The sequence below is a fragment of the Bos grunniens genome, chromosome 12, assembly GCF_055505025.1.
Source record: "Bos grunniens cultivar Pamir isolate PY7600 chromosome 12, Bosgru_T2T1.0, whole genome shotgun sequence".
NCBI classification, from domain to species: domain Eukaryota; kingdom Metazoa; phylum Chordata; class Mammalia; order Artiodactyla; family Bovidae; genus Bos; species Bos grunniens.
In genome coordinates, this window is record NC_141176.1 from 28,004,599 (window position 1) to 28,023,052 (window position 18,454).

The window sequence follows — 18,454 nt, forward strand, 5'->3', positions numbered from 1 at the left end:
AGTGTGAGAAATTACTAAATTCTGAAATTCACATAGCACAACAAACCTTCTTAAATATAGTTCAATTTGAAATACTTACCACATTTCACTAAAATGTTTAATATTGGCAAGGAAAAAAATCCTGTGAGTTCCAACTGAGTCTTTCACCAAATCATTGTGAATTGGCTTCCATAGCACAATAAGGTAAAAGCATATTAGATACATGCCTAGCTGCCATTTCACCATGGTATATTCTTCCCACCAAGAAGAAAGCAGAACTACAACAGGTTAAATTAGTAAATTTAAGGATACAACACTCAAGATTTAACCAAATGGATATTAAGACATAAAGAATAGTTTTTAATATTGTAAGCAAGATTTATTATTGCTTTTACTAGTTTAAAACATTTTTGTCCTTTTTATTTTTTAGGTGTTATTCACCACTGGGAAAAAAATAATTGTAACTTTTTTGTTTGTTTGTTTATTTGTTAACCAGATCACAGCTATCTTAGACTGAATTTAACTGAAGCCAGTTTGTATGTGGCGTTGATTAACTGTTTAAGGCAGAGAACTGTCTTCAGGTTTCAAAACTCAGCTCGGTATTATTACCCATATATCTGCTTTATTAGACATAAATTAAAAGAGGATCTGGAAACGTTATTTTTTTATGTCTAACATTCATTTTGTAAAAAATTAAGTCATTTGGACAATGATATAGTGCATCTCTGATGTGATGAAAATTCTACATTTCCCTTTTTCTTGATATATTTATCTACATAGTGGCAGAGGATGATGAGTGTTCATGCGGTTAATGTTGTCATTAATCATTTAGCTGTATATTTATTTTAATGTATTTTTAAAGTAAACTTGGACTACTATATACCTATACAATATTCTTTTACAGGACATGGATAACTCCTGTCCTAACTGCTGAAGGTCCCTCATAACAAATAAACATTTAGCTTGAATACAAAAGGTTCACTTTCATAACAGTTCATCTTTGAACCCCCAGCAATAAGCTCCTTTCACTAAATGTTGATATAGTATTCGGCCTATCAAATGAAATCAGTGTTTAATGCTTAGGAAGGGCATAGAACAGTGCAAATGTGCTGTTTTATAAGGCATTAATCCAGAGAGCCAGTAATATGTACAGTGAAGTTTATCTTGACAGGTAAATCAACTCATTGCTAAATGAAAAAGCCAGACAATACTATCCTTGTTGTTGAACTGCAGGTGTTTGAAAAGCTAAGTGAACTAAGGGAAAACCTAACAGCGTCATACGGCAAGAATGAATGGTGGTGAAGGAAGGGAAGCTTGGTTAGGTGGTTTAGGCAGGTGCTTAGGAAATTTAAAGGAGAAAATAGAAACCTAAAATAAAAAGCAGGTGCCCTGTTAGGTTTTTATGACCTTACAGAAATAATAACAGAACTAAGGTTAGGATCACAGACATTAAAATATTTATTTCTAAGAAATCTTGTTTTGGAAGAATGAAGTAAAGTTTTGGAGATAACTCTGCCCTAAGAATTCATTGTATCTTGTAAATCTGTAAATCTGAAAACAAACATATTTATCAGTCTTAGAAGTATTTATTAAATCTCTCCAGTATCTGTGTCAGGGTTCTATCCTTTATCCTGTCTTTTTTTAAGATAACTATGATGTAATATTAGGAAATATTATTCACAAGTATTTTTAATAAAATCATAGCCAAGGGAGACTCAAGAGATGCAGATTCAATCCCTGGGTCAGGAAGATCCCCCTGGAGGAGGAAATGGCAACCCACTCCACTATTCTTGCCTAGAACATCCCATGGACAGAGGAGCCTCTTGGGTCACAGGTCATGGGGTCACAAAGAGTCGGCCACAACTGAGTACACACGCATGATGCACGTATGCATATAAAGTATACATACACTTGCTTACTAAATGAATTTACACTATTTTGTGTCTATGATGCTATACACAGGGATAAAAGCCATAGAACCCTATGATGCACATCTCCAACCAATAGTATTAAGAAAACATTTGCTTAAAATAATCGATAGGTGAATTGTATGGTATACCGTTAATATCTTAAATGAAGATGTTATTTAAGAACATGAAAGTGGCTAAAATAACATAAAGTCATTAAAGAGAAAGTAACAAGATTTGTGAACAGGGATAATTAATGTCTCAAGTGAAAATTATTATGTTTACTAGTTATACCAAGAAAAATATGAGTAGAGAGAAAACAGAGCAAAATGCTTTCCTGGTAAGACATTTGACCTTCAGTGAATTATACTTCATGTGCAAGGGTTCCAGAGAACACAATTTATTCTTCAAGATATTGAAAGTTGAGGGATTGCATTTTGTATTCAGCTCTCCCATGATTTATCTACAAAACCCCTTGATGAAATATGTGATGTTTCATCTGCTAGAAAATCCTGGGTTTACTTTTGGCTGCACCGAAAGCAAACCCAGGGGAGTCTCCAACCTTGTCACCCTACCTTCACTTCCTTGGTAGGACTCCCATCTCCAGCCCTAAGTGCTGTCGTCCAGCATGAGGAACTGTTCTAATGCACAGTTTCACAATGTCACAATGGAGTGAAATGCCAGACGCCAGCTGTATATGGTTGGTGGGCATCAAGAGTGTGGGTTTATATCGTTCAGTGTCCCTTGCCCAGTTTGAAGCCTCTGAACAATCCTTTCCAGCACCTCTGTTTCTCAAATCCCATTAACCTCTAGATTTCTCTATTAGAATCCTCTGAGGCTATGGATTTTTGTTTGCAACAACACCCAGACCCTCTTCTATTCCTAGGAATCCCCCTCTTCACTCTCCAGGGAACTCAGTTCCTTTCCTGCTTGAGGCTCAGTTGAACCTAAATCAGTTTGTTTTGTGACACTTCACGCTTACGTGGAAGGTGCCCAACTGGTTCTTATTCCAGGGTTTTTACCTCTTGCAGTTGCTTCTCTCCAAATATAATTCCAGCAGCTTCTCTTTCTGCCCAACACTTTGATGTGTTTTACTGGAGTCCCTTTTTGTTCCTCTGGTTTCTATCCTTTAACTTCTGTCCTTCAGACCTTATCCATACTCTATAGCTTCTTTCTTTTTCTTAATCATTATCCTATTCTTCTTTAAAACCATGTATGCTTTATCACGGAGAAGGCAATGGCACCCCACTCCAGTACTCTTGCCTGGAAAATCCCATGGACGGAGGAGCCTGGTAGGCTACAGTCCATGGGGTCGCTAAGAGTCGGACACGACTGAACGACTTCACTTTCACTTTTCACTTTCATGCATTGGAGAAGGAAATGGCAACCCACTCCACTGTTCTTGCCTGGAGAATCCCAGGGACGGGGGAGCCTGGTAGGCTACCGTCTATGGGGTCACACAGAGTCGGACACGACTGAAGTGACTTAGCATAGCGTATACTTTATCAATCAAAATATTATCTTTTTCCCCAGATAGGATATGGTTTTTCTTTTTTTTCCAATACTGTAGTCCTCTTCAGAGAGTCACATGTTTACCTTGCATGTTAACTTCACAGAACACTCCTACCTATTAAGGATAATCCAGTTCATTTCTACTGTATATTTGTGATATGGATGACTGCAATTAAATTTTAACTCTGAAAACTTTAGACTCCAACCCTAGTTTGGGTGGAAAGAGGACATTAAATTATGACAAAATTAGTCTTCTCAACTGTAAAATTCAAGTTTGGGAGGAAAAAAATCCTAAGTAATTAACCAACTTGATAAAATGTTCTAAATGGTTAATAACAACTACCTATAGTAATGTTAAATGTCCTGTCATTCTTGGTTCTTTTATCAGTTGTGACTTGGACCTGTGTGTGCATATTTATCAGTTTCTATCTTTTTTATGGATTAATGCTAAATATTTCAACATTTCAATGGATAACAAACACACGGGCACACCTAGTTTCCCCGGCCACTTTATAACCCCAATCTCCAAATTGTATTCATTCAATAAATATATATTGAACACTTACCATGTATTGGCACTATATTCCACTGGGGATTCCCTTATGGCTATACAGTGGAAGTGAGAAATAGATTTAAGGGACTAGATCTGATAGACAGAGTGCCTGATGAACTATGGATGGAGGTCCGTGACACTGTACAGGAGACAGGGATCAAGATCATCCCCAAGAAAAAGAAATGCAAAAAAGCAAAATGGCTGTCTGACAAGGCCTTACAAGTAGCTGTGAAAGAAGGGAAGTGAAAAGCAAAGGAGAAAAGGAAAGATATTCCCATTTGAATGCAGAGTTGCAAAGAATAGCAAGGAGAGATAGGAGGGCCTTCCTCAGCAATCAATGCAAGGAAGTGGAGCAAAACAATAGAATGGGGAAGACTAGGGATCTCCTCAAGAAAATTAGAGGTAACAAGGGAACATTTCATGCAAAGATGGGCTCGATAAAGGACAGAAATGGTATGGACCTAACAGAAGCAGAAGATATTAAAAAGAGGTGGCAAGAATACACAGAAGAACTGTACATAAAAGATCTTCACGACCCAGATAATCACGATGGTGTGATCACTCACCTAGAGCCAGACATCCTGGAATGTGAAGTAAAGTGGGCCTTAGAAAACATCACTACGAACAAAGATAGTGGAGGTGATGGAATTCTAGTTGAGCTATTTCAAATCCTGAAAGACGATGCTGTGAAAGTGCTGCACTCAATATGCCAGCAAATTTGGAAAACTCAGCAGTGGCCACAGGACTGGAAAAGGTCAGTTTTCATTCCAATTCCAAAGACAGGCAGTGCCAAAGAATGTTCAAACTACTGCACAATTGCACTCATCTTACACGCTATTAAAGTAATGCTTAAAATTCTACAAGCCAGGCTTCAGTAATATGTGAACCATGAACTTCCAGATGTTCAAGCTGGTTTTAGAAAAGGCAGAAGAACCAGAGACCAAATTGCCAACATCTGCTGGATCATGGAAAAAGCAAGAGAATTCCAGAAGAACATCTATTTCTGCTTTATTGACTATGCCAAAGCCTTTGACTGTATGGATCACAAGAAACTGTGGAAAATTCTGAAAGAAATGGACATACCAGATCACCTGATCTGCCTCTTGAGAAACCTGTATGCAGGTTAGGAAGCAACAGTTAGAACTGGACATGGAACAACAGACTGGTTCCAAATAGGAAAAGGAGTACGTCAAGGCTGTATATTGTCACCTGCTTATTTAAGTTATATGCAGAGTACATCATGAGAAGTGCTGGGCTGGAGGAAGCACAAGCTGGAATCAAGATTGCCAGGAGAAATATCAATAACCTCAGATATGCAGATGACACCACCCTTATGGCAGAAAGTGAAGAAGAACTAAAGAGCCTCTTGATGAAAGTGAAAGAGGAGAATGAAAAAGTTGGCTTAAAGCTCAACATTCAGAAAACGAAGATCATGGCATCTGGTCCCATCACTTCATGGAAAATAGATGGGGAAACAGTGGCTGACTTTGTTTTTCTGGGCTCCAAAATCACTGCAGATGGTGATTTCAGCCATGAAATTAAAAGATGCTTACTCCTTGGAAGAAAAGTTATGACCAATCTAGATAGCATATTGAAAAGCAGAGACATTACTTTGCCAACAAAGGTCTGTCTAGTCAAGGCTATGATTTTTCCAGTGGTCGTGTATGGATGTGAGAGTTGGACGTGAAGAAAGCTGAGCACTGAAGAATTGATGCTTTTGGACTGTGGTGTTGGAGAAGACTCTTGAGAGTCCCTTGGACTGCAAGGAGATCCAACCAGTCCATCCTGAAGGAGATCAGTCCTGGGTGTTCATTGGAAGGACTGATATTGAAGCTGAAGCTCCAATACTTCGGCTGCCTGATGGGAAGAGCGGACTCATTTGAGAAGACCCTGATGCTGGTAAAGATTGAGGGCAGGAGGAGAAGGGGATGACAGAGGATGAGATTGTTGGATGGCATCACCGACTCGATGGCCATGGGTTTGGGTGGACTCTGGGAGTTGGTGAAGGACAGGGAGGCCTGGCATATTGCGGTTCATGGGGTTGCAAAAAGTCAGACACAACTGAGTGACTGAACTGAACTGACACAGATATTAAAAGCTTACCTCCTACTTTCAAGTGGATCACAACCTAATGGGGGCATGAAATTGTTACTCTGTGGAGCTCAGTGTGTCAAGGCAGAGGAAGTAGTGCAAAGGCCCTGAGGCCAGAGAGTGTGTGCATTCAAGGAGCTGCCAGTTTCTCTATTTTCTCTGTGAAGCATCAGAAGAGTGTTTACAGGAAGGTGGGAAGGAAGAAAGTGTTCATGGCTTATGTGAGGTACCTAGAAGAGGCAAATTCATAGAGACGGAAAGGAGAATAAAAGTTACCAGGGGGTGAAGACAGAGAGGGCAAAGGAGAGTACAGGGTTTTTACTGGAGATGAAATAAAGTATTAGATAGACAGTAGTAATGCTCATACAACACTGTAAATGCATTTAATACCACTCAGTTGTATACTTATGAAGAATTAAATGATATATATTATATATTAGGTATATTTTCGGAGAAGGCAATGGCACCCCACTCCAGTAGTCTTGCCTGGAAAATCCATGGACAGAGGAGCCTGGTAGGCTGCAGTCCATGGGGTCGCTAAGAGTTGGGAACGACTGAGCAACTTCACTTTCACTTTTCACTTTCATGCATTGGAGAAGGAAATGGCAACCCACTCCAGTGTTCTTGCCTGGAGAATCCCAGGGATGGGGGAGCCTGGTGGGCTGCTGTCTCTGGGGTCGCACAGAGTCGGACACGACTGAAGCGACTTAGCAGCAGTAGCAGCAGCAGGTATATTTTATCACAATAAAGCAAAAGAAAAAACAAAATTTAAGTGTGCCTGGGCCTTGAGGAGAGTGGTGACACGGTGAGACAGTCACAGTGGACAACAAGAACAAGACTCAGCTAGAGACACGGTGAAAATTTCAGGCATTTACTAGTTTACATCACGAAGATATTAAGCACAGCCAAAGATATTGATTGGAGCTTACAGCTAACACTAAATATTGCTTCCACAATAGTTCAGTGAAGTTTTAATTAATTAATGGGACAAGCACAGATTGGTGACTGTGAGCTCAGGACCCAAAATGAACGCCAGCTTCTCTAGATCTTTTGGAAACAGTTTTTGGTTTTTTTTTAATGAACAAATAGATAATACGAGATTAAACGTAGCCTGAAGGGAGCATGGAAGGAACAGTTGCTATATCTCATCTCTCCTGGGGAGGGAATGTGCAGGGGGAGAGGCCCGTGAGCTCTTCACCCTTCTGTTATGCGGGGGTTTGGGGCATGCAGGGCGGGCAGCAGTGGGTCATAGCAACCCAGGCAGTTTCTTACAGAAAAGCTGAGAAACAGGAGATAATGGATTGTGACCATAGGCTCCTGGCAAAGGATTGCTGGCTTGGGACAAAGGCTCTGACAACAAAATACTGAAGTAAACAGTAGACTGCCCTTCTCCATTCTTAGGCATAAGGGTGATGGCACAGATGAGTTGAACATGGGAGAAGAAGTGGAAAAGATAAGAATTTAAGAGAATTCAGAGATACTGGCTTCATATGTATAGGAGGATAGGTGGCAGTACCTGCTTATTACCTATGGTTGGGGGTGACAGTGGTGACAGGCCTTGATCATACAGCATGAAGAAGAGAAAGAAAAAAAAATTTGTCCCCATTTGCCAAAGTTGTTGACAGTATTGTCTGTAATTTCAGAAATTTGAAATAAAGTGTCCAAAATGATGAAAGTTTAAAAATAAATTATGCTATGTCTATCCAACAAAATTCTATATATTCATTTAAGTCTGTATTTCAAAAGACAACAATAAATTGGGAAAATGCTCCCAATATAATGCTAAATGAGAAAATTTTCAAAATTTGATATAAAAGTTATTCTAATTTTTATGTGTTCTAAAGAGAAAACTGAAAAGGAAAATTTATAACTCTTTCTGGTAATATTAAAGATATTTTTAATGTTTCTATTTATACTTTTCTATGTTTAAAAATCTATAACCATCAATACGTATTCAGTTCAGTTCAGTCGCTCAGTCATGTCCAACTCTTTATGGCCCCATGACTGTAGCACACTAGGATTCCCTGTCCATCACCAACTCCTGGAGCTTGCTCAGACTCATGTCCATCGAGTTGGTAATGGCATCCAACCATTTTATCCTCTGTTGTCCCCTTTGCCTCCTGCCTTCAATCTTTCCCAGCATCAGGGTCTTTTCCAAGGAGTCAGTTCTTCCCATCAGGTAGCCAAAGTATTGGAGTTTCAGCTTCAGCATCAGTCCTTCCAATGAATATTCAGGGCTGATTTTCTTTTTCAGGAATTCAGCTTCAGCATCAGTCCTTCCAAAGAATATTCAGGACTAATTTCAACACACTAATTTAAACAACATTAATTGCTTAAAATTAATAAACTTTATGTAAATAGAGTGATAATGATGCCACAAGCATAATTAAGACTTGTATTTATACTAAGGAACAGACTCTAGTAATAACCAGTCATCCAAAACTATAATGTTAAATTCATTTAGTCAGTAAATGAGCCTTTATGTGCTGTTCACTAGAAAAGGTGCAAGAGATTCAGAAATAAAAGTATCAGTTCCACTGTAGAAACTCAGGACTAGTGGGGAGGCTGTCAGGAAAGTGGACAGTTGCCCCCCTACGGTGCTCTGTGATGTGTGCTTCTCTGGAGATGGGCCCAAGGTGCTGGAGGAACACAGGAGAGGAGGAACATTCACCCACCAGGATTCATGGAAGGCTTCCAGGACGAGGTGACATCTGAGTTGACTCTTAAAGGTTGAGTGAAGAAAAAAATCAGAAGAAAGGTGTTCAAGCAGAAGAAATGTATAAAGACATAGAACCGAGTGAAAGCAGTAGCTTTCTAATGTGAAGCTCATTATGCTGAAATTCAGCAGGGGTGGAGGGCGGGGGGAGAAGAAAACCTGAACGTAACTACGGGGATGGAGAGACAGAGAAAAGGTTCAGAATGTCTTCAAGATTCTCTCTTGTCTCTTGTTACTTTGCTAACATAGGACATAGAGTCAGAAGCGTAGGTTTAGAGGTAAATTTTCAGGAATATCCATTAGCAAAGTAAACGATATATAGTATCAGAGAAAAATCACTCATTTATTCTGCAAGTTTTTACTGAGCACAACTGTCAAGGGGTGATCTAGATGCTGAGGACACACTGCTGAATCAGACAGATCTAACATTGCTCAAGGTCTGCCTGTAAACAAACAAACAGAAAGATGTCCAGAGGAACCAGAGATCAAATTGCTAGGCTTCAACAGAACGTGAACCAAGAACTTCCAGATGTACAAGTTGGGTTTCAAAGATGCAGAGGAACCAGAGAGCAAATTGCCAAATTCACTGGATCATGGACAAAGTAAAGGAGTTCCAGAAAAACAGCTACTTCTGCTTCATTGACTGCATTGAAATCTTTGACTTTCTGTATTTTTCTAGATCAAAACAAACTGTGGAAAATTCTGAAAGGGATGAGAGTACCAGACCACCTTACCCATCTCCTGAGAAACCCGTGCATGGGTCAAGAAGCCAGTTAGAATTGGATGTGGAAAAAGACTGGTTCAAAATTGGGAAAGGAGTACGACAAGGCCATATATTGTCACCCTGCTTATTTAATTTACATGCAGACTATATCATGCAAAATGCCAGGTTGGATGAATCACAAACTGGAATCAAAAATTCCCGGGAGAAATATGAATAACCTCAGATATTCAGATGACATAAAAGCCTCTTGATGAGGGTGAAAGAGGAGAGTGAAAAAGCTGGCTTCAAATTCAACATTCAAAAAACTAAGATCATGCATCTGCCCCCATCACTTCATGGCAAACAAAAGGGGAAAAAGTAGCAGCAGTAAGAGTTTATTTCTTGGGCTCCAGAATCACTGTGGATAGTGACTGTGGCCTTGAAATTAAAAGACACTTGCTCCTTGGAAGGAAAGCTATGACACACCTAGACAGTGTATTAAAAAGCAGAGACTTTTTAATCACTTTGCCAACGAAGGTCCATATTAGTCAAAGCTATGGTTTTTCCATGCAGATGTATAAATATGAGAGTTGGACCATAAAGAAGGCAGAGTGCCAAAGAATTCAAACTGTGGTGCAGGAGAAGACTCTTGAGAGTCCCTTGGATTTCAAGGAGATCCAACCAGTCAATCCTAAATGAAATGAGTCCTGAACATTCATTGGAAGGATTGATGCTGAAGCTGAAGCTCCAATATTTTGGCCACCTGATGTGAAGAACTGACTCATTGGAAAAGACCCTGATGCTGGGAAAGGTTGAAGGCAGGAGGCGAAGGGGACAACAGAGGATGAAATGGTTGGATGGCATCACCAACTCAATGGACATGAGTTTGAGCAAGCTCCAGAAGATGATGAAGAACAGGAGAGCCTGGTGTGCTGCAGTCCAAGGGGTAACAAAGAGTTGGACACAACTTAGCGACTGAACAACAACAACAACAGGAATAAGGATTTGCTTGATTTCTTTTCTGCGAAGTAGGTGGTATTGTCATCTGCTCAAGGTGAAGACCCCAGGAGGCAGGGTAATCTTTAAGGTTCAGCTTTGGAGTAGGACTCCTGGAAAATGGGAGTGGATACTGCTGCTGCTGCTAGGTTGCTTCAGTCGTGTCCGACTCCGTGTGACCCCACAGACAAGGACCTGTATAAAGGTCTCCAAGTAGCCCCACTGAGTTCAGAAAGCTTGCATTTGTGGCTGCTGCATCTGCACAGTGGTAAGCTTCCCTCCAGCAGGGTCAGCAGCTGGGCAGTCAGGGAACTTTGTTGTGCTGTGTAGCACCTGTTCTGTTCTGGGAATATCCCTCTAGTCTTTCATTTGGCTTCTGTTGCACAGTCCTGAATTCATGGCCCCTTCAACAGACAGAACTAAACAAATCTGCAAGGCCAGAATTTATCTTCAAATTAGTCACTGAAAAGAAAACCCCTAATCGATGACATCTGAATATAAAATATGTATTAAAGTAGAAAGTATCAATAAGTAAGGGCCCAGGATCTTTAGAGCTAAATGATCAGTGAAATGGCTGGAATGCTCCTTGTATTGTTCTATTCCAGTGCATATAATGTAACAACGACTGCCTCTGTTTGATTCAATTAGAGATCCTTTTTTAAAAGTTAAATACGCCGCTTCCCTGGGAACATAATTGTGAAACGTTTTGTCATTATACTGTACAGCAGTCACTTTAAGATAACACAAATCTTGCTTCTTGCTGAGCATTTCCTTACTACTACATGCAAACAAAACAGAGGATGTAATCAAAAGGGTATTTGGCATGAGTCCAGAAAGCAATGTGAATTAGTTTACAACTGGCCGCCATAGTTTCAAGTCTGTTTCTGATCCATGACTTATTGCTTCATAGCTGATCATTTCAGAGGTTTACCAGGATGGCACAGAAAAGCTCAGCTCAGCCACTACCTTCTAGCTCATTCCAAAGTATTTCAGTCGAGAACATTGTTGAATATTTAAAATAAGAGAGTATAAGACAATAAAAATGGTTTTTAACATCATTTCCCCCCCCATTTTCTACCAACAGTATAAATTAGTGGAGGGAATATTTACTAAAGGTATAGAATTGCAGATGGAAACTTTAGGAAGCCGCTAATTTCTACTCCTTAAGTCAATAGCAATTTATGTAATAGAGAGAGGATTGGATAGTTTAATTTTCAGATTTCACATGGAGCATCTGAATTAAAAAAAAAAAACAAAACAGCTGACTAAATTCTTGTTCTTATTTAGCATCCGATACAAAGGCAATTTTGTATTTTTTGTAAATTGATTTTCAAGCAATTTTACTGTTTAAATAATTCAGAAATTCTGTTTTGAAATAGTTTAGTTTCTCTAGCCAAACTTGAGATGTATGACATTCATCACATCTCACATCGTTGAGTACATCAGATGTCTTAATTACATTCTATAAAGGTCCTCCAAGCCCTTTAAAAGCAAAGCTTTGAGAAGAGGAGGACACCCTGAAGCTTGTCTTCACCTTTTGAGGCAGGCTTTAGAGCCCAGAGAAATGACTTGGACACCACCTCCTCAGGTATTTCTTAAAAGATTCGGTATATTTCCTGCCCTGTCCCTGCAAGAATCAGGGTTGATTTCAAATTATAAGCCTACTTCATGTTATTGGCTAAAACGCTTTTATTTTCACATTTCACTTCCTCATAATACCTACTTTTCTAACTGTATACATATTTTAATGCTTTACCAGAATATGCAAGTTTATTTTATGTAGGCTTCTCATGATTTGACTTTAATATTTACAGATTAGTTTCCTCACACTCAATGACTATGCAATGAATAAATAATTTTAGTTTGATTGTAGATTGCAGCCTGAAGATCATTTCATTCATGAAACCAGAAAAGACTTCTGTTAGAGCACCAGTATCTAACTCCATAAAGGCCAAACTGAGGAGCCCATTTCAAGTGACTTGAATTCAGGAAAACCATGATGAGCTTTTTCGGCACCAGCTGTGGCTTAGTGTAAAATTTTTGTAATGGTTGTAATGGTGGCGGTTTCTGTGAGTGAAAAATGCAAAGTATCGAGAAATGGGAAGAATATGGTTCAGCCCCTGGTCTCTGAGTGAAAAGAGGGGTGGAAACTCCGTAACTGGGGGCCCATCCGAACCATGCTGTCAGATTTAGGGGAGGGAGGGAGGAAGAAAAAGCTCGCTGGGGGAAGGAGTGGGGCGCCAGACCGTCCCGGAGAGAAGGGGGAGGGAAGGACGGGAGGGGACGGGAGCGGAGGAGCGCCGAGCCGAGGGGAGGGAGGATAGGGAAAGTGGGAACAGAGTAGAGGAGTGGACGGAGCGCAGAGGTGCCCTTGCGTAGCGCGCGCAGTGGAGACGCATCCCGGCCGCTGCGCGGGAAGGCGGAGGTCCCATGTCGCGCCCGCGGCTGGTCCCGGGACCCCAGCGTGAGTCCCACGTCTGGCGACCCGAGTCGCTGGGAGTCTGAGCTGCGGGCCACGCGGGAGTGGCGGTGGCAAGCCCCGCTGGTCGTTATGAGGACGGATCTAAAATGACCGGCAAGCGGAAACCTCTCCAAACGCAGCTCAGGCGGTCAATCAGTGAGCAGTTGCGGGACTCCACTGCCAGAGCCTGGGATCGGCTGTGGAAAAACGTCCGGGAGAGACGGCTGGCAGGTCGGTGGCCCCAAGACTCGGGACTGCGCGGGGGCAGGAGGAGGTGCGGCCCGCGTCGCCCGCCCCGGCCCACCGTCCCGCCGCAGCTCTGGGCTCCGACACAGGTTTTCCGAGCCCCTCGCTGGACCGGGTCGGAGCGCCCAGGCTCACCGCGCTCAGTCTTTGCGCGCGCTGGACTTGGTGGTGGGTGTGGGCTCCGCCCCGCGCGCGCTGACAGTCTGGCAGGGCGCTGCGCTCCCGGCGTGAAGCCGGCGTGGGGGTTACCTGGGGAGTCTTTCTTAAGTGGCCGCTTTTCCTGGGCTGGCCCGGGCTCCGCCGCTATCCACCCGCCCTAGCCCTGTGAATGAATGAGTGCCCAGCCCAAGCGGCCCTCCGGGAGAGTGGTTCCTCTCCCAGCTTCGCCTTTTCCACGAGGGACGCGTCTACTGCCTGTGTGGGAGGAGGAGTCAGACAAGGCCAGGGAGCATACCCAAGGCTCTGGGAGACAGATGTTTACGGGGTAGAGGATTTGGGGAAAGACAGATGGACAGTGGTTGGTGCTGGCTGATAGCTGCCCACCACCTCTGTCCAGCTGTGGATCAGGTTCTCCTCACTTTGGGGCTGCGAAAGAGGGGCCTCCCTTTTGGAATCCATTGCTCATGAATCAGAGGAAGAGAAGAGGTGATTATTCCGAGCCAAGAGGTCATTAAGAATCCTTGCTTCGGTCAGAAGGCCAGTCTCCTCCTTAGCTCTTTCTCCAGCTTCCTGGCTGTGGTCTTTCTTCTGGGCATGCTCCTTGGAGCTACCACCTTGTAGGGCCAGGGATGTAGGAAGTGGTCTGAGCCTTCTCAGAGTCCATGCTGGAGCATTAGGTCTGGTCAGTCACCACATCATACCTGCCACAATAAGGGAAGAAAGCCCTACTCCACAGCACCCTCCCCAGGCAGTGTAGGATTTAGGACTGCTTTCCCCAAGTGTTAGCAGCTGGAAGATATTTCTGGAATTGAGGGCATGTGGATGGAAGGGCCCCCTGAGCTGACTGTTAGTGGAGTCTCTGGATCTTCTGGCCTACTCTGTCTCCAGCAGCATCTCCTGAGTGGGCCAGTGACCACAGGGGTGGAAGAGAGGTCAGGAGAAGAAGAAGGGGTGACGCCTGGACAAAGGGCAGGGCTGCCAAGGGTGGGATGGAAGAGTTAACCTCCTCTGGGCTCCTCCCCCTTGTTTCTCTCGAAGAGCTATAGAAGTCCTTTGCAAGATGTTTTGCCCTTTCTCCCATGCAGCCACATATCTCCATCAGTCTGACAGCATTCTCGAGTAGATGCCCAAAGTCTGTGTCTCCTTGAGCTGGATCTTTATCAACCTAACTGGTCAAATTAGAAGTGGGGATCATAGATGGTTCCAACATTCAGTAGTGTCAGCATAGACTGGTCATCCCATAGTTTCTCTCCAATACAGTGGCCGCATTTAGTAAGCACCCAAGAAATAAACAGACTTTGTAGTCTGAACCCAGAAATAAGTTGTGGTAACTCACTAGTTTTACTGTTGATTTTTAAGACCTGTATGTTCACTGCAGACCTCAATTAATAACAATTAATAACTTTACTGGTTATCATGCTAAATTGTATAATCTACATGATGGATGGTGTTAGAGAAATTATTGTGGTCTAGTAAATTTTGTTGCTCATTACTGCAGAATGCTTACTGCAAATGTCTCCTTCATAGCTTCTGTTATTAAGTTTGTTAAGTTTGTTAAATCAATGGATCCTCAGGAAACAAGAAGTCTTTCCAGGAGGGCTGCCAAGGCTGTGCTGGGTTTTTATAGAAGCTGAGGCCAAGGATGACTGCAGCCTTGTCTGTTTAAAAAGGAGATCTGGGAAGGAAGAGAGCATAATGTAAAGTCTGAAAACCATTGCGATTTTCCAGGGAAGTCATATATTCACACTGATTTTAGACACTGCAGTTTAGTTAGGGCAGTGGAGAGAAAAAGTTTTGATTCAAAGTAAGCAATAGGTAGAGATTTTTAAGATAATGAAATATAGACATTAAGACTAAAAGTGGCTTCAGAATGGTTAAGTGTAAGAGTTTTCCCAGAGTAGTGTAATTATTTTTTTTAAGTAGTGGTGTGAGGTTTTAAAATGTTTAATCAGAATATTAATATCTGCTCACCCATAATCTGCTTACCACTCTGCTAACAGCAGATGCCAGCAGGTTATTCAACTGGGACCAAACAATCCCCTGTGAAGAGACTTCAACCTCTGCTTCTCTAAGCGAGCTGGGATGCCTGCCACAAAACCAAGCCAACTCCATGAAGGAGCTTTTAGATGCAAATTGATTTTCTTGGGTTTTCTTGCAAAGGTAGCTAAAATATGGAACTTTGGCTATGAGGCACTGAAATACTTACGTTATTAATGTTGGCATCAATTCTAGGTGAAAGTGTTTTTCATTTGTAAAAGCCTTCTTTATATGGTTTACTTCACAGTGTCATAATAACCAACTATATGAGTGTACCCCAGAGAGAATCTGCCCCCTCAAGGGATGTGATGGGGCTCTTGGCTTTTTTTTTTTTTTCCTATCTTTTTCTATCATATAAAAGTTCTGTGCTGGTACTTCTTTAATTTCCCTAAAATTTTCTTCTTTTTCTTCTTTCAGTATTTATTTGCTTATTTAGCTGTGCCAGGTCTTAGTTGTGGCAGGTATGCGGGATCTAGTTTCCTGACCAGGGATCAGACCTGACCAGGGATCAGACCCTGGCCCCCTGCATTGGGAGCATGGAATCTTAGCCACTGGACCACCAGGGAAGTCCCATCTAAAATTTTCTTCCTATTACACTTAGTCAATAGAACAGTATTCCAAGTGCTTTATAACAAACTTGTATTTTTTGTCTGGAGCATTCTGAAGGTATCTGATGCTCTCTTTTGCTTTTTAACATCCTGAGGCAAGAAATCCTTATTCTAACTCACTTTTCTCTTCATGAAAGTTCTGCCTTGTCAATGTGACAAAAAGATAAGAAGTAGTAGAACTGTTTAAACATACTGAAGCCTGTCGATTTCTGTGTGGAAAGAGTCTCCTAATGCTCGTCACAATGATACAAATAATGAAGCTGATAGAAGGATAAGGTTTTGAATGATGTTCAAATATGTTCACTTCATTACAAAATTATACAAAGGCATTATTGGTAAAGAAGAACTGATACTGGGAGCTCTGCTTGGGCTTTGCAGTTCTGGAGTAGCTGCCAGATTTTCATCAGATTGTGGTGTTTTTGCCAACATGTACTTCTTAATTACCTAAGACTCTAATCCTCATAAGGGTCAATGAGAGTTTTTCTCACCTGTCATCTCAATATTGATCATTGTAATAATGGTGGTAATTGTTGTTTATTCCTGAGATGACAAAGTTAGTTAGTGTTCAAACAAGTGTTCTGATTCAAGTTGTCAGAAGTCAAAGGTCACCTGTGCCCACTTTGTGTTATACCACACTGCCTCTCCATGGGCCTTACGGAGACACATGGACCTCAATTCCTTTTGCCAAGTCTCTCTGTCATTTGCAATTAGTTTTAAAAAGAATAAGTAAATTAATTGGAAAAATTACTCTTTCCCTCTGCAGTGACAAGGAGAAGCCTATGCACCAAGTGCTTGCCCCCCAGTCATCCTATTGGGCTGGGCAGTGTATGGGCTCATAAAGAGTTGAAACAAACAAACAGTCATTTATCTGCCTTGTTGGGGCCCTTATGTGTGTGCTCAGCCCATTATTACCGCTGCAAGAAGCCAAAGGCCACAAGAAAGAAATGTCATAAAGCCTCAATGCATGTTTCTTCAAGGTGGATGAGTGACAGTTTCTTTGGCCTCTCCAGTTCCCTAATCAGCCACCACTGATGACAGTTCTTGACCTTTATAGCATCATTAAATTCTCTAGACAGAAGCACACCCTTTAGCTTTTGGTCTTTGTAAGCAGCTTCCTCAGTGGCTCAGCAGTAAAGAATACGCCTGTGATGCAAAAGACAGAGAAGGCCCCGGGTTCAATCCCTGGGTCAAGAAGGTCCCCAGGAGGAGGGCATGGCAACCACCCCAGTGTTCTTGCCTAGAGAATCTCATGGACAGAGGAGCCTGGTGGCCTACAGTCCATAGGGTCACAGAGAGTTGGACACAACTAAAGCGACCAAGTACGCATGCAAGCAGCTTGAACTACTTCTCAAAAGCTAAGGTCTGAAAAAAATCCAAATGAGTTTTCTGAAGCTTTCTGCTCCTTTATTGAAACCTAACTGTTTTGATGGAGATGTAATCCATATATTTGATTCCTTTATACTCACATAACAATATTTAGGTAGGTTGTAAACTAATTGATGTCGAAGTCTTTTGATCTCTTTCATTGTCTCATTCTAAATCATTTCTCTTAGACACAGGACGTTATATTGGTGCTCAAAATAAAACTAACCTAAAGCACTGAAAAGTTTGAGTTTTGTTAGAAATGCTAATTCCACCAAATTTCAGTGAGTTCTTGTCATGTTAAAACAGGTTTATTCATCCTCAAAGTCAACAGCAGCATCCTGTGATGTGATGTAAACATGAGATTGGGTCTTTAATGCAGAGTGGGATCAAGAATAGAACACGGGCCATAAAAATGTTCCTTATTAAAATCTAAAGGGGTTCCATGATAGCAAGAAGTATAGGATCACGATGATACTAGCTGATCCTTTTCATTTGTTTTATATATGTTTTTCCTTTTTATTCTCACTTTACTGTAAAGAACACCCTATCCTACTCTGTTGGGTTTTTACTTTTTAAACATCTCTTGAAAAGGGAAACAAGAAAAAAAAATCTGAGTCAGGCAAATATACAATGAAAATCAGAGAAAGAGAGCACATTACCTGTGCCAGGGTTCTTCTCAGCCTTAGCTACCCACAGGGTGACCTGGAGCCTTTCAGAAACACGAATGTTTCAGTGCCTCACAGAGACTCCGATTCAGTTCACTTAGGGTCCAGGGATCAGTATTTTTTAAAGCTCTGCAGATGGTTCCAGTGCACAGTCCAGGTTCAGAGTCACTGACCTGTGTTAACTACCATATGATAACTCACAGAAGTCTGTGTCTAGTACTGATGCAAGATCATAGTCTAAGTCCTTAACAGAAGTTTTGCTTAAGTGAAGTTGGAATGAGCTGGTTATTATACAGGGACAGGGGGAAAAAAGGCCAGTTTTCCTGGAGCATAAGAAAAAAGGTGGTACAAGTAGGTGGTAGGAGATCACGTTAGAGGTATGGGTAGAGCCAAGCTATAAGATCAAGTTGGGCTTTGTTGCCAGGGCAAGGAGGTTGGATTCGGTTCTGCGTGTGA

At 41.7% G+C, this 18,454-nt stretch overlaps 1 protein-coding gene across 5 annotated transcripts in view; it reads left to right on the forward strand.

The window, feature by feature from the left end:
• STARD13 (StAR related lipid transfer domain containing 13) overlaps positions 1-18,454 on the forward strand; it is a 492,092-nt gene that overhangs the window by 251,846 nt on the left and 221,792 nt on the right. The window contains exon 1 of one of the 5 annotated variants that reach the window (XM_086329393.1): positions 12,712-13,149. The exons of 3 other annotated variants lie outside the window; for them this stretch is intronic. In XM_086329393.1, coding sequence (XP_086185519.1) covers positions 13,026-13,149 — 124 coding nt within the window. In that variant the 5' untranslated portion in view covers positions 12,712-13,025. Of the gene's footprint in view, positions 1-12,711; positions 13,150-18,454 lie in introns of those variants that run through there. One more of the 5 variants, XM_086329390.1, reaches the window with a different exon arrangement.